We start from the raw sequence: 13,224 nt of genomic DNA on the forward strand, positions 1-13,224 counted from the left end.
CTACATATGTTCAGGAGCTTAAAGCAAAACAAATATACACAAAATTAACAAGTGTATCACTGTGAAACCTTTATTTTAAAATGCAAAAATCATAGTTTTGTCTTGAGCATACAGTGATCATATATAACATCAACACAAATAATATTCTGTGACAGTAGTTCACCCATTATAAAAACCCACATAAATAATTGATAGTGATGACAATATGCTTCTATATAAACAAATCATACAGTAAAGCTTGCCTGTTCACTTTTGCTTTCAGGTATATGATGTTCTGTCCTTACCTTTGTTCAGCAATGCAACCAGTATTCTTCTGATTGGCCATGATTCCTAATGTGATTTAGCTAGTTTACAAGGTTAGCCTGATTTTTGTGATGTATTCTGTCTATACAGTAGGACTGTGTTAGGTCAGGTGCTGTAGAGATTTTCAGATGCAGTTTTGCACTGGCAGTGCCAGTGGTATTAACAGATGAAAATATGCAAGGTATTCTACAGGTGATGAACCAGTGGCAGCAAAGGCCAGCTAGATAGGAAATGAAGCAGTATGGTGAACAGTAAAATTACTTTGCCTGAGTTGTGAATATTAAAGTGTCCTTTTTTACACCTATGATTAGATCCTTCATCTTCATTATCAACATATACCCATTTTCTGGGAATCCCTTAAAAATCCCACGTCCAAAGCAGAAGTCCAAACGTCTGAAATATTGAAATGAATTATTCAGTTCCAATAATGTTCCACCTTCTGCTGGTTGTAACAAGCCAACAAAGAAACAGTATGATAAAATCCAAGATGATAAAAGCATGGTTTGTCAAAATGGATAGGTTTTGAGAGGTAGGTGCATCTCCTTCCCTCACAGTGTAGATACGCATATTGCAAAGAAAGGCACAGCATTTGTAAGGGGACTACAAACATTTCCTCCCAGTATGTCAAAATAGAACAACAGCATGTGAAATTCTCTGAGTGATTTTTGCTTCCACTCTATAAAACACATTCTGCTCTGCAACTGTAAATGTGATTAAAAGGCTTTTACAAGTGGCTGTCTTGGAATACTGAAGCAATTTACTTTTGTAACTTTAGTTGAGTCCCCAGAATAGGTGACTGCACTGTATCCATCGGCTAAAACAAGACAAGCACATACATTCATAAACAGTCAAGATTCAAGAATATTTATTAAGAACAAGTAACAGCATTACTTGTGGGGAAGAAATCTGGAACACGTATTATGAGCATTCATTTCTCTGACATGAAAAATTCAATAATTTCTTTCAGATTATTTTATGACCTTTCACTATGTAAAAGTTCATGTAACTCCAACCTGATTTTACTGCTTACATAACGAGTGTATTTAATCTAGGGGTAAGTGAAAATGTTTGTTTTGACTGTGAAGGGGAATTTCCTCCCAATAATGATATGAACCTGTTTTGCTTGCATAGTCCATAGTGTCACTCTTTTGTCCAAATGAACATACAGGTTAAACATTTTTTGAGAAGAGGACACTGAGATCTCACACCACATAGTGTGAACCACACTGAGACCAATCAAAAGGGAAAAGAAATGGTGGAATTTTTATCAATGAGTATTTTTTTCTTAACAGACCACATGTTAATGTGAATGTTTTTTTTACCATTAGATGTCATTGTTTTTTGCTTAAGCTAACTATGTACATGTCTTTACCATTATATGTAATCATCTTAACTGATTACATACAAGTCTTGAACACATGAAAATGTTACTCTTCTAGACTGACTACAGAACTACATCTACAGATGCACAGGTCACAACAAACACTTCAAATTTCAGTAATTCAACACAGCTGAAACAGCAACAGCTCGAGAAGTTCTGCTAGGTAAAATAACTAACTTTGGAAATGTTTGGATGTGGAATACGAGCCACCCATTTGTTGGCAGTTCTCACATTCCAACGTGTTGACTTAAATGGATCTTGTCCCATAACTTTGAAGTGCTAGTTTATACATAGCTGACCAAACAGTGATTAAGTACAATGCTCCCCTACTTATTTTTAGCTCATTACATCTTGCAGTTTCTATGTACAATAATGACGACATCCTCAAATCTCTCCAAATCTCTCCAAAATCCATATGATGTTAATCTATTCCCTCCACAAATATAGTTTATTTACTTTGACTTCATTTGTCGATGATTCCCTAGTAAGGTAAAAGCATAGTATTGGACTTGGATAAGATTATCTGCCAAAATTTGCTATTATGAAGTACTGTTCAAGCTTACTGTTTTCATCTTAACCAAGACATGCTGTTGCTTGTCTAGTGGTCTATGGGCAGTATTTACTATAATGCTAGTGAACCCTATCCTGTAGAACTGGGATATATCCTGTGATGAAAATGGTGGCCCCCGCCTAACCTTTATTCTGGAAATATCAACACCCAAGTTTGAATTATATATATATAGTTGTCACCAGCCAGAAACCATAACATATTTTATATTGAAAAATGGACAATTTGTTTTGTACTGGTCATTTTGTACTGGTCACTTTTATGTTTTGTAAGCCACAGACCAAAAACATCTTGTTGCTTACACATGGAATGCCTAACATTTTAGCAGAAGTAGAAGCACAACTTAAGCATATATGTAAATGTCAATGCCTTATCTTAATTTTTTAAAACCACCATATGATAAGAGCAACAAAGCATTTGGAGTTCCGTTTTCCACTGATCAGAGCATTTTAAAATAGGTAACATCTATAAGCCCAACAGCCCATATAGGTAAACAAAAGCAAGTGTTAGGTGTCCATTTGACACAGCTTCTTACACACTATACCACATTTCTTTCCACTGTAGTTCTGTTGTATCCTAAACTGATTTTTTTGACACTCTGTCAAGAGTCTAGTTCAAAGATTTAGCAAATTCATACACTAGCATATGGATTAATTGTTGATTTGTGTAATTTATTCATCATGCTGTAGATTAATTTGCATCAATTTGAATTTGCTGATTAAAGCAAGAACTTCAGAGGCATGGACTTCAGGTGGTGTTTCAGTGGAACAATGTGTATATCTGTATTTATTCCTGAATTGAGCAAATTCTAGAATATTTTTCCTGTGTATTTTTTACTCTGAGGGTTACAGAAAAATATGTAGGTGTCCCCGTACTGGCCAGATTTGTGTAACAACAAGAGAAGAATGTTTAAATTATAACCAGTTTATTTCAATGAAAAATAATTTCAGTAAACATGTTTTTCTCTTCAGATTTGTTAAATTTTGCACTAATAGCATTTTCGTGCTAAACAAAAGGGTATAAACAGAAATCTGAGAAGATCCTCATGGATTATTATCAGGGGCTGCGTATGAAATGTCATGGTGTATACTATTTCCATGGGAAAGTCATTGCTGTAACTAATCTGAAGTTAAATGAATTATTTTCCTGTCCCAATTTACTAGTGCATGTTTAAGAAAACATTTATAATTGTGTCATTTCTAAACAAAATGAACAAATTCAGCCAAAAAGTATTTGATATAGCTTACTCCTCACAAAATACAGTGTTCTGTGAGAGCATGTATGCCATGCCCTCTGCACTTGTTTTGTGCTGCTGGTCTGATGGTGACTCCTGGAAAAATGTATCTGTGGCTGTTCACTGCAGAACAGGAATTATACTATTTAAATAATAGTATTAGTAGCATTTTAGCCAATTGTTTGTTTTCTGACAATCATGTTGTTATCAGGATCCCAAAGATGGCTTTAGGCCATATTTTAAGGATACAAACACATACAACAAACACAAGCACAGCTTAAAACTGGGTGTTCAAATCAATGTAAGTACATTAACAGCACTGACACACAACAGTATAGTGCCAGGGCAGGTAATAGCTCTGTTATGAGTAGAAGATGTGGCTCAGCCACAAATTACAATGTTATCCACATTACCTTTAACTGCAAGGCTGTGTCACTTTACTTTCCAACATTTCTTGGGGTATCACATGCTGTCTGTCTCTATTCTCAATTGTGACCGCCCATTCTGCCTTTACACAATTGCCTTTTAAAATGTTGCCTACTTATAAATCCCTAATTACACTTTGCTGTTCTGTTCTGTTTTAATTAAACTCTATGATGAATTGAATGAATGAACTCATGCTGTTATACAGTGCCATGCCTGCTAATTTATTTTTGAAAATATTTAATATAGGCTTTAAATCATTGTAAATTTCTTTGGTGGGCCTTTGAACTCATCAAAGTCCTTCCAGTGGAACTGTTCTAACCACACACACATGCAGTTCTTCATAACCTGAGGGCAGCATTACAGTGTGCCACCTGCCCTGTCCAACCACTTGGCATACTGAAGACTTCAAACATTTGCACATTAAAACATGAACAGCTTTCTGTGTTTAAGTTGTGTGTATGAAGTCCTTAATGGGCTGTAATTGTCTCCAGCAGCCGCCAGTTCAGAGAGCTGTTCCTATGAAAGGATGTCCAGAAGGATGAGTAGGTGTGTTATGTGGCCTTTTGCAATGCAGTCCATCAGAACATTGATAGAATTGATCCCCTAACAATTCTCTTAAATGGAACTATTGTGCGATGCAACCTCTATCACCCTTACAGCAAACAGGTAAGGAAATGCAATAAGCCAAATAAGCCAGACATGACATCTTAGGTAGAGCTTGGTCCTGTACTCAGTCTCTATCTCAGTGTTTAAATATGATGATACTTGGAGTTTACATTTGTACACAGGTATTAGCCCTTGGACATAATCTGTGACATACACTGCATGGTCTCTGACAGCCAGCACATACTACACAGAGCTATTAATAGAACAAAGGATTTGAAGCAAAAATAGTCCTTTGGGCATCACCATGTATAAAAACTCAAGGGCATCACTTTACCTGGAAATGAGGAAATGAGTGGTTTGGACTGTCTGTAAGGCTGTGACACTGGGTTGATCCAATTTTATACCTTGCCTCAATATCAGTATGCTCCATTTATTTAATTATACAGCTGAGAAATTGGGTGTGTTTAATAAAATATTATTATGATAGCAGTATCTGTGCATAGATGTTTCCCCAACATATTCAATGGATATTTTTTTCCCTCATAATTCTTTTTTTCTTTTGCCCCTAGTCAAGTGTTTGATTTTTAAACATTTGTGCTTGGTATAAATAGCTATTCACACAAGTTTGTTTTCCATGGGAAGACCATTAACAACTTACAGCGCTACATGTATTGCCATTCAAACCCTCTAAATTACAGCTCCATTATGCCAACTTTACCACAATATGTACCAATCACCAAAATTTTGCTTGCACCAATTGCAACACCATTTTTGGCATCAAAACAGAACTCATTGTGGGACATAATGGCATGGCAAAAAAGGTCACTAAAAGATACTTACATATCTTACATTTAAAGGTTGCATTCAGGTAAATACAAAAGGCTTTGGAACTCTGCAAATGAATGTGCATATGTATGCACGAATGGTCCGAGAGGTAACAGGTAAAATGGAGTTACATGGCTTATACAGTGTTGCTCTTGCTGGTGTACTATCATCAAAGAGAAGCAGGGCATAATGGATGGATCTTTCACTCCGGAATGCTCAATCATTTTCTCTCCTCTCTGTAACATGCCATCAGTCTTTGGCTTTTATCAGTCATCAGTGCTTTAAAGAAAACATATACAGTGAGCTCCATAACATTTGGGACAACAACATATTTTTTCTTTATTTGGCTCTGTACTCCATGATTTTAGGTTTGCAATCAAACAATGCACATGTGGTTGAAGAGCATTTAGATTTAGCATCAGATTTAATTAAGGGGTATTTTAATGCATGTTGGTTTCACCACGTAGAAATGTCTGAGCTCACCAGTGCTCTCTTTCTTGTCAATGATGTTCCAAACAGTTGATTTTGGTAAGCTTAAGGTCTGGACAATGACTATGACATTTTTAAAAATAATGTCACATTCATTGACAACTCTAGTCCTCATGCTGACAAACGCCAATAACAAATTCCAAAGGCAATCAAAAGCCTCTATTCAAGACTGGATACTGAAAGCTCTCTTATACCTGCACCAAAGACTAAAACACACCTGACTAATCAGAAACAACTGTGCAGCCATTTGTCTCAAACATTATGGCACCCTGAACTGGGGGCTATTATAAAAAGTGCCATTATATATACATGCATTTTGCACTTTAGCCACATATGAATTGTTTGATGACAAATCTAGTACAGAGCCAAACACTATGGAGCTCACAGTATGTCTGTCAGAATTTTCAAATAAAACTGTAACATTTCTTGAAGCTGTGTTCAATACGAAAAAGCATATATGTATAAAAAATAAATTTGCAAACCAAACATTCAGTGCCCTGAGGGTTTTCCCATGATCTCAGCATCCTTCCTTGGAAGACTTAATCCTTCAAGAGGTACGTTCATTTCCATCAGGATGAGCAAAGTTCCTCTGTGCATGTCACATGACTGTAGGCCGCATGACTGCAGGTCACATCATTTTCTCAGGAACAGGTCCCAAACACTAGCTCCCCATATTCCTTCCCCCCAAAAAAGTGTCATGCCTCCGAAAAATCTGGAGAAGATTCTTTTCTTCCACATATGGAAGACTGAAGAGTTTAATCCCATTTCCTGATGGCACAGGCCTTGCGTGATGCTGTGGCAACGACAGCGGCTGACTCATTGGCTCTTCTGGACCCAATCCCAGCTCTCGTCACTGTCTTTCCTGTTCTTCTCTGCCTCGATTATTTCTTTGTATCGCCGACGGAAGAAACCCATCTACAATAAAAGAATAGTGAGTATGTACATCGAAAGAGAAAGTGAAGAGTGAATATATATGACTTTGGAGAGAAAGTCATGAAGTACATCTTCAGAGAAAGTCATCCAATACACATTCAGAGAAAAGCAATTTTGTGCAGTTTGGTGAACTTCAAGTGAATTTCCTAAGTATCTGCTACATCAATAATTTTCAGATATATTTTTTTGATTTTACAACCAACAGTTTTCCACTATCTGTCTCTGGGGTCAGGCATTTCATTAATACTATAGTGCTGATTGTAAAGTCTGATCAAGAATCCAGTCAAAGCAAACACCTAATACCAGCAGAATCAGACAGGAAGATAATGGTTTGCATTATTTACCTTATACTATTTACCTTCAAGGAATTACAGGAAGTAGTTTAATTAAGCAATAAGGCAGGAGTGGCCATGCTATATTGTGAAAATAGTTACAGCTAAAGGGCACTGTTGCCCGCATTCCCTTTAGCTGTGATTATATTCACAATATAGCACAGCCTCAAGCTTTTATAAAATGGCGGGAACATCTTTAACGTTAGACCAAATACAAATGACACCATTTATTTTTAAATACAATAACATTCTTCCACCAATTAATATAGTTCTATAGCAATATTACCAAATGGTTGCCAAGCAACACAACAATGCAGTGCTATACAATTAGCGCCCATTTTGATTATTTTTGTCATTACATTAATTAAGACAACTGCCATAACTCAATACGTTTTCTGTCCCTCTGTCTTGCTTTTTTAAATGGTTTGTAGATATAACATCTTTCTTGTCCCTCTCAATCAAGTTAGAATGCAAATATACGTTAACTTTGTGTCAGGTTAGAATTAAGTTGGGATTTAGGACAAAATGGTCTCATGGCATGCTTGCCTATTCAGGCATATTAGCTAATGGGGTATTGGGGTAAAATAGCTATGAGGCAAGGTAACACAATTAAGTTATTAACAACCTCTCCGTAATACATATTTGTACAAAATTTAATAGCAGACTCTTTCCTGACTTTGATGGCATAAAACTAACTGAAACAGCTGTACAAAGAACTGCTGTATCAACAGTCCAAAGACAACATTTGTTGCTGCACTGCCTCTGTATTTCTGGCTCACTGTCACTCTCCCGAGACTGCCAGTGTCATAAACAATCAGCATCTAATTCAGACTCACATCACCTGTAACATAGCTAACAATAGGTCAGTTTTAGCTTCACCATTGTAAACCAGACTGAATATACTGTATAGCTAGTTAGCATAAGTCATAACTGTACAGTAATAACTGTAATAGCGAGATTTAACTACTAGGCAACACAAGTGCAGATGTATTGGTTTTCTTAAGTTAATTCAACAATAGTTAAATTAACAGCTGCAGCACTTCTTTCTGTGGAGTGATATGAAGAGTTGTAGGTTAAAGGGTTCGTTACCCATAGCAGCGGTCATTAAACTGAAATATCTGAACGCTGAATGCCTGAAGTGGCCAATCAGATTCGAGCATTCAACAAAGCCATGTAATAATGTGTATTATAACACGGCTGGAATGTTGTATTGACAAATCAGCATCCACGACTGGAACCATCCGTGGTATATTGTAAAATACTGCTAGAGTTGCTAGAGCTGCATGCTGTCCTAATGTGTGGGATGAAGTGGTGTAAATTATTGATAGCTCTGTTGAAGCTGCCGTAAGGTAATTTTAGACAGTTATTTTAGCTATTTTATTTGCTGTTCTCATTCCTATTTTTTTAATCCAAATAAAGATATCAATTATTATTTATACAAACTACTTTTTTCATATTACACACTGTATTAGACATAAATATTATTTGAGAGCAAACTACATAACACTGATGTTTCAGGTTTTTCCTAAGGCTTAGAAAATAGCAGCTATGTTTACTATGGTATTATTAAAGTAATCTTTGTTATCAGTTCTTCTTATTTCAGTTTATAACAATCTTGTTTAATCTGTTTAATGTGAAATAGCCTCCAACCAGGCAAGGGGGCACCTGCACATGCAAGTCTGGAGGGAGTTGAGGGGGTTAGGGGTGTTTAAGGGAGGTTACAGTAAGTTGAACATATTTACCTTCCAGAGCAGCACTGCCAGCAGCAGGAAGATGAGGATTCCCACCAGGAGGCTAATGGCAATGATCCAGCCAACCACATACCCCCGGGGCTCCTGGCTGTGCAGAGCCTCAAAAACAACCTACAACACAGGACGTGTACTTTCAGGTCTCAACAACAGCAACCCGGAACATCCATATTTAAATGCGTCCACAACAACACAGTACATACACATTTAAACATATCTACAGCAACGCAGTGCATTCATATTTAAACATATCAACAGAAACACAGGGCATCCACATTTAAACACATCTACAGCAACAGAGTACATCCACATTTTAAACATACTGTATCTACAGCAACACAGTACACCCACATTTAAACATATATTCAGAAACATAGGGTATCCACATTTAAACATACCATATCTACAGCAACACAGGGCTTCTACATTTAAACATATCTACAGTAACACAGGGCTTCCACATTTACTGTATCTACAGCAACACAGTACATCCACATTTAAACATATCTACAGCAACACAGTACATCCACATTTAAACATACTGTACATGGCCAAAAGTATTTGGACACCTGACATTCAACATCTCATCCAAAATGATGATGATTAATATGGAGTGCTGCTATAACAAGTGCTACTCATGTGTGAAAGCTTTATACAATATGTTGAAGCATTGCTGCATGGATTTCCTTCCATTCAGTCAGAAGAGCATTAGTGAGGTCAGGTCATGATTAGGCCTGGCTCGCTGTTGGCTTTCTAACTGATCACAAAGGTGTTGGGTGGGGTTGAGGTCAGGGCTCTGTGTAGGCCAGACAAGTTCTTCCACACCATTCTCAACAAAACCATTTCTATATGGACCTCACTATGTGCCTGAGGCATTGTCTTGCTGAAAGAGGAAAGGGCCTTGCTGAAACTGTTGGGGAAGCACAGAATCATCTATAATGTGATTGTATGCTTTAGCATTAAGCTTTGCCTTCACTGAAACTTAGGGGCCTAGCCCAAACCATGAAAAACAGCCTAAGATCAAGGGTTGTCCAAATACACTATATGACAAAAAGTATCTACACCAACACCGGGCATCCACATTTAAACATGTCTACAGCAATACAGGGCATCCACATGTAAACATATCTTCAGCAAGCCAGGCCATCCATATTCAAATCGGTCTATTGTGATGAAGGGCATCCACATCCAAATGTATGAACTGCAACACAGTCCATCGAACATATTCTGCCTCATATTGGAGTTCTTTATTTCATTTTCCTAAAGGAGAGTTGACAGTCCATCCTGTTTATGGATTTTTATTTTTGAATTATTCAGACAGGAGGGAAGCACAGTGGGTTACAGTTATAGATGGGATCACAGAACAGAAAGTGCCATGGGTGAGGAATACAGCCCTGGCCACATGGGGGGTTCGTGCACAGGTTTAGAGCAGACTGCAGCATATGGTCTCACCGAGTTCTTCATTCCTCTCTACTATTGCTTTTTGTTGAAAAGAATCAAATGCCATATGCCATCTTTTATTCATTAAAATACAATATTTCATAGAAGGCAACAATCCAATAGACAAGTATCATGACACTGAACACTAATTGCCTGCCAAGAAATTCCCAGCTTTATTGCACCCACTATGCTGTGAATATTTAAATGTAAAAAAGAACATAATATGTGATGAGGAGAACTGGCCACTCACACGAGTTGTATCCAGCATCAAGCCTAAAATTCGACACCCCAAGGCCCCCTGCGTCTATTGCATGACCTTATATGGTGTTTCAAGCATGGGCAGCTCCTTACGTTTAACTATACTGAATGCCATTATCAGGTTTCAACTCACTTCTGAATTCTGCTAAAATCGTTTCCAAACTCGTTGCGTCATCATCTGCAAATGTATTCATTTTGCAATTAACTGTCACCCAATACTATGTTGGCCAATGGGAATGAATCAGCTGTGTAATTTTGAGAACACCATAGCAGATATGCCAGTGAGACACCAAAACTTTAATTAGATGCAAAGCAGCTTATGGGCCTGGCTTGTAAGTGACTAAGTAATTACGTGACTGAGTAACTAAGAGCCATATTACCATCACCATCAGTGCCGCAAAATTATGCGTCACTGCATGTTTTCAATTTAGTGGGGTAAGACTCGTTATGTAAATGAGCACAGCCGCAGCAAGTTCATTTAAATGCACTGCCAGTATTTAAGTCTTGCGTGTGGCAGGAGAGCAATATTGTTGTACTGCTCCATCGCTGGTGAAGTCAGGTTTTGGACAGGTGACAGGATCCATGGAAGCAATGGATAGGCACTGTCACCTTAAAATTCAAAAATGTTTGCAAGAACTTCAGAACACATTTTTCATGTACATTACAATGAGGCTAAACAGGAACTCCCCAGCACTGTAGATTACAGTGAGGCTAAATAGGAACTCCCCAGCACTGTAGATTACAGTGAGGCTAAACAGGAACTCCCCAGCACTGTAGATTACAGTGAGGCTAAACAGGAACTCCCCAGCACTGTAGATTATAGTGAGGCTAAACAGGAACTCCCCAGCACTCCTCCAGGCCAGATAACTTGCAGAGGGATATGCTTATCAGAGCTTTGGACCTGCAAGGGGCACTAGGAGAGAGTGCGGGTATTTTATGGGTAAATCTCAGCTTTCTTACATAAGCCACTAAATCATGCCTTACTGATATCTAAAAACAGCCTTGAAATTAATGTTGAAATAACCACATTCCACTACTCTCAGTAATATGTGGAGATGATGACATCATGATCCGTATGTCTATAAACAGAATTTTAGGTGTTCATTTACAAGGTTATAGTGAAGCACATATAGGGCACCATCAGGCAGTGTGGTAAAGCAAAAGCCTGTCATAGGCGCACTGGTTCAGAAACAGTGCTCTGCTAAGCTACAGACAGGCACATTTCATTTCCCCAATATGCTGCAGAGGTATGACTTCACCCGAACTGGCGGCCATGTTTTTGGCTAAGACTACCATGGCCACCAGAGGGCAGCTAGGTACATATTGTTTGGTTGCTTCAAGCCTGTTGCTTCAACAGATGCATGTGCCATGAACTATGACATAGGATACCAACACTTTTACAGCTGGGACACTGAAACCCCATTCTCTTAGCCAGTGGTTCCCAACCTTTGTCCTGGGGACTCCCTGTGTATCCTGGTTTTTGTTCCAACTACAGTTGTAATCCCAGCATTTTAACAAGATATTAATTTTTATTTATTTGGTACTTTTCATGTTTAGAGGGATCATTTACCCTCTTAAGCCGCATAATGTCAGAAATAGCTATGCAAGTGATGAAGAATAAAATCCCATGTTCACATTGCGCTCATTCTGCTTTATTCAAACAATAACATAAAAAGAGGTAAAAACATTCTTTAACTGATTAAATTAAATACGGAGGTGAATCAATAGGCTCCTAATTAGGTTATTTAACACATGTATTTCAGTTCGTTCTTTTTTTTTTTGTTGCTTACTAACGCAATGCAGGTTTGTTTATCATTTGCTTTGTCTTTGAATTCTTTATTACCTACCAAATTGTTCGTTTTCTTGGCCACACTTTCACCAATTATTGATTCACCTCAGTCTTTAATTTGATCAGTTATATAATTTTGTTACCTCTTTTATTAAATTAAATAGACCTAATCAGATAAATAATTCCATTACCTCTACACACGAAAAGCACCTAATTCAGAAAAATGAACATCTTGTTTAAATTCTAGTATTTCAATTGTGGTAAGAACAAGCTCTGGACCACTGGTTCCCAACCTCAGGCTGCTAAGAGAATCTGACTGCACTTACACTAGGCTACGTAATTAAGCGACGGCGGATGTTATTGATGTGGGTCTGCCGTGGTGAAACTACAATGTTCCGAAGATGGACTACTAAAAGCCCCATGCGTTCTTACCGTGTTGTTTCATGCAGGCTATATAGACGTGGACAACCCGGTGAAAAACATTACTTCATTACCAAGGTTACCGAATGGTGCGTCACTTTAAATGTTGATGCCACAAGGAATTGTGGGAAGGCATTATCTCCTTTCCTTTCGTAAAGGACGGTCCAGTGTACCCTATGCTAAAGGAGATAAGAAAGGAAGCATTGAAGCACCTTTCCTTAGCATTTAGAGAATTCGACCAGCTCTTATCATGGCTGCCACTTAGATACTTCCGGGTTATTTCACCCAGTTAGGAACCTTCCTAAGCAAAAAAGACTATTCGGACGCAGCTTCAGTCCTGGGGACCCTCAGTGTATGCTGGTTTTTGTTCCAGTTACATTTGCAATCCCAGAATATTGACAAGCTGTTAATTTTTCTTACTTAGGTGTTTAGTGATTTATTTACCCCTCATAAAAAAATTCCCATATCCACA

At 37.8% G+C, this 13,224-nt stretch overlaps 1 protein-coding gene across 1 annotated transcript in view; it reads right to left on the reverse strand.

Moving 5' to 3' along the window:
• Positions 1-49: 49 nt before the first annotated feature.
• The window catches only part of itga9 (integrin, alpha 9), a 130,466-nt gene continuing 117,291 nt past the window's right edge, over positions 50-13,224 (reverse strand). The window contains exons 27-28 of the mRNA XM_035432676.1: positions 8,840-8,959; positions 50-6,747 (exon numbers count right to left, since the gene is read on the reverse strand). Coding sequence (XP_035288567.1) covers positions 6,649-6,747; positions 8,840-8,959 — 219 coding nt within the window. The 3' untranslated portion in view covers positions 50-6,648. The remainder of the gene's footprint in view (positions 6,748-8,839; positions 8,960-13,224) is intronic.

This window comes from Anguilla anguilla, chromosome 1 (genome assembly GCF_013347855.1).
Source record: "Anguilla anguilla isolate fAngAng1 chromosome 1, fAngAng1.pri, whole genome shotgun sequence".
Taxonomy (NCBI): Eukaryota; Metazoa; Chordata; class Actinopteri; order Anguilliformes; family Anguillidae; genus Anguilla; species Anguilla anguilla.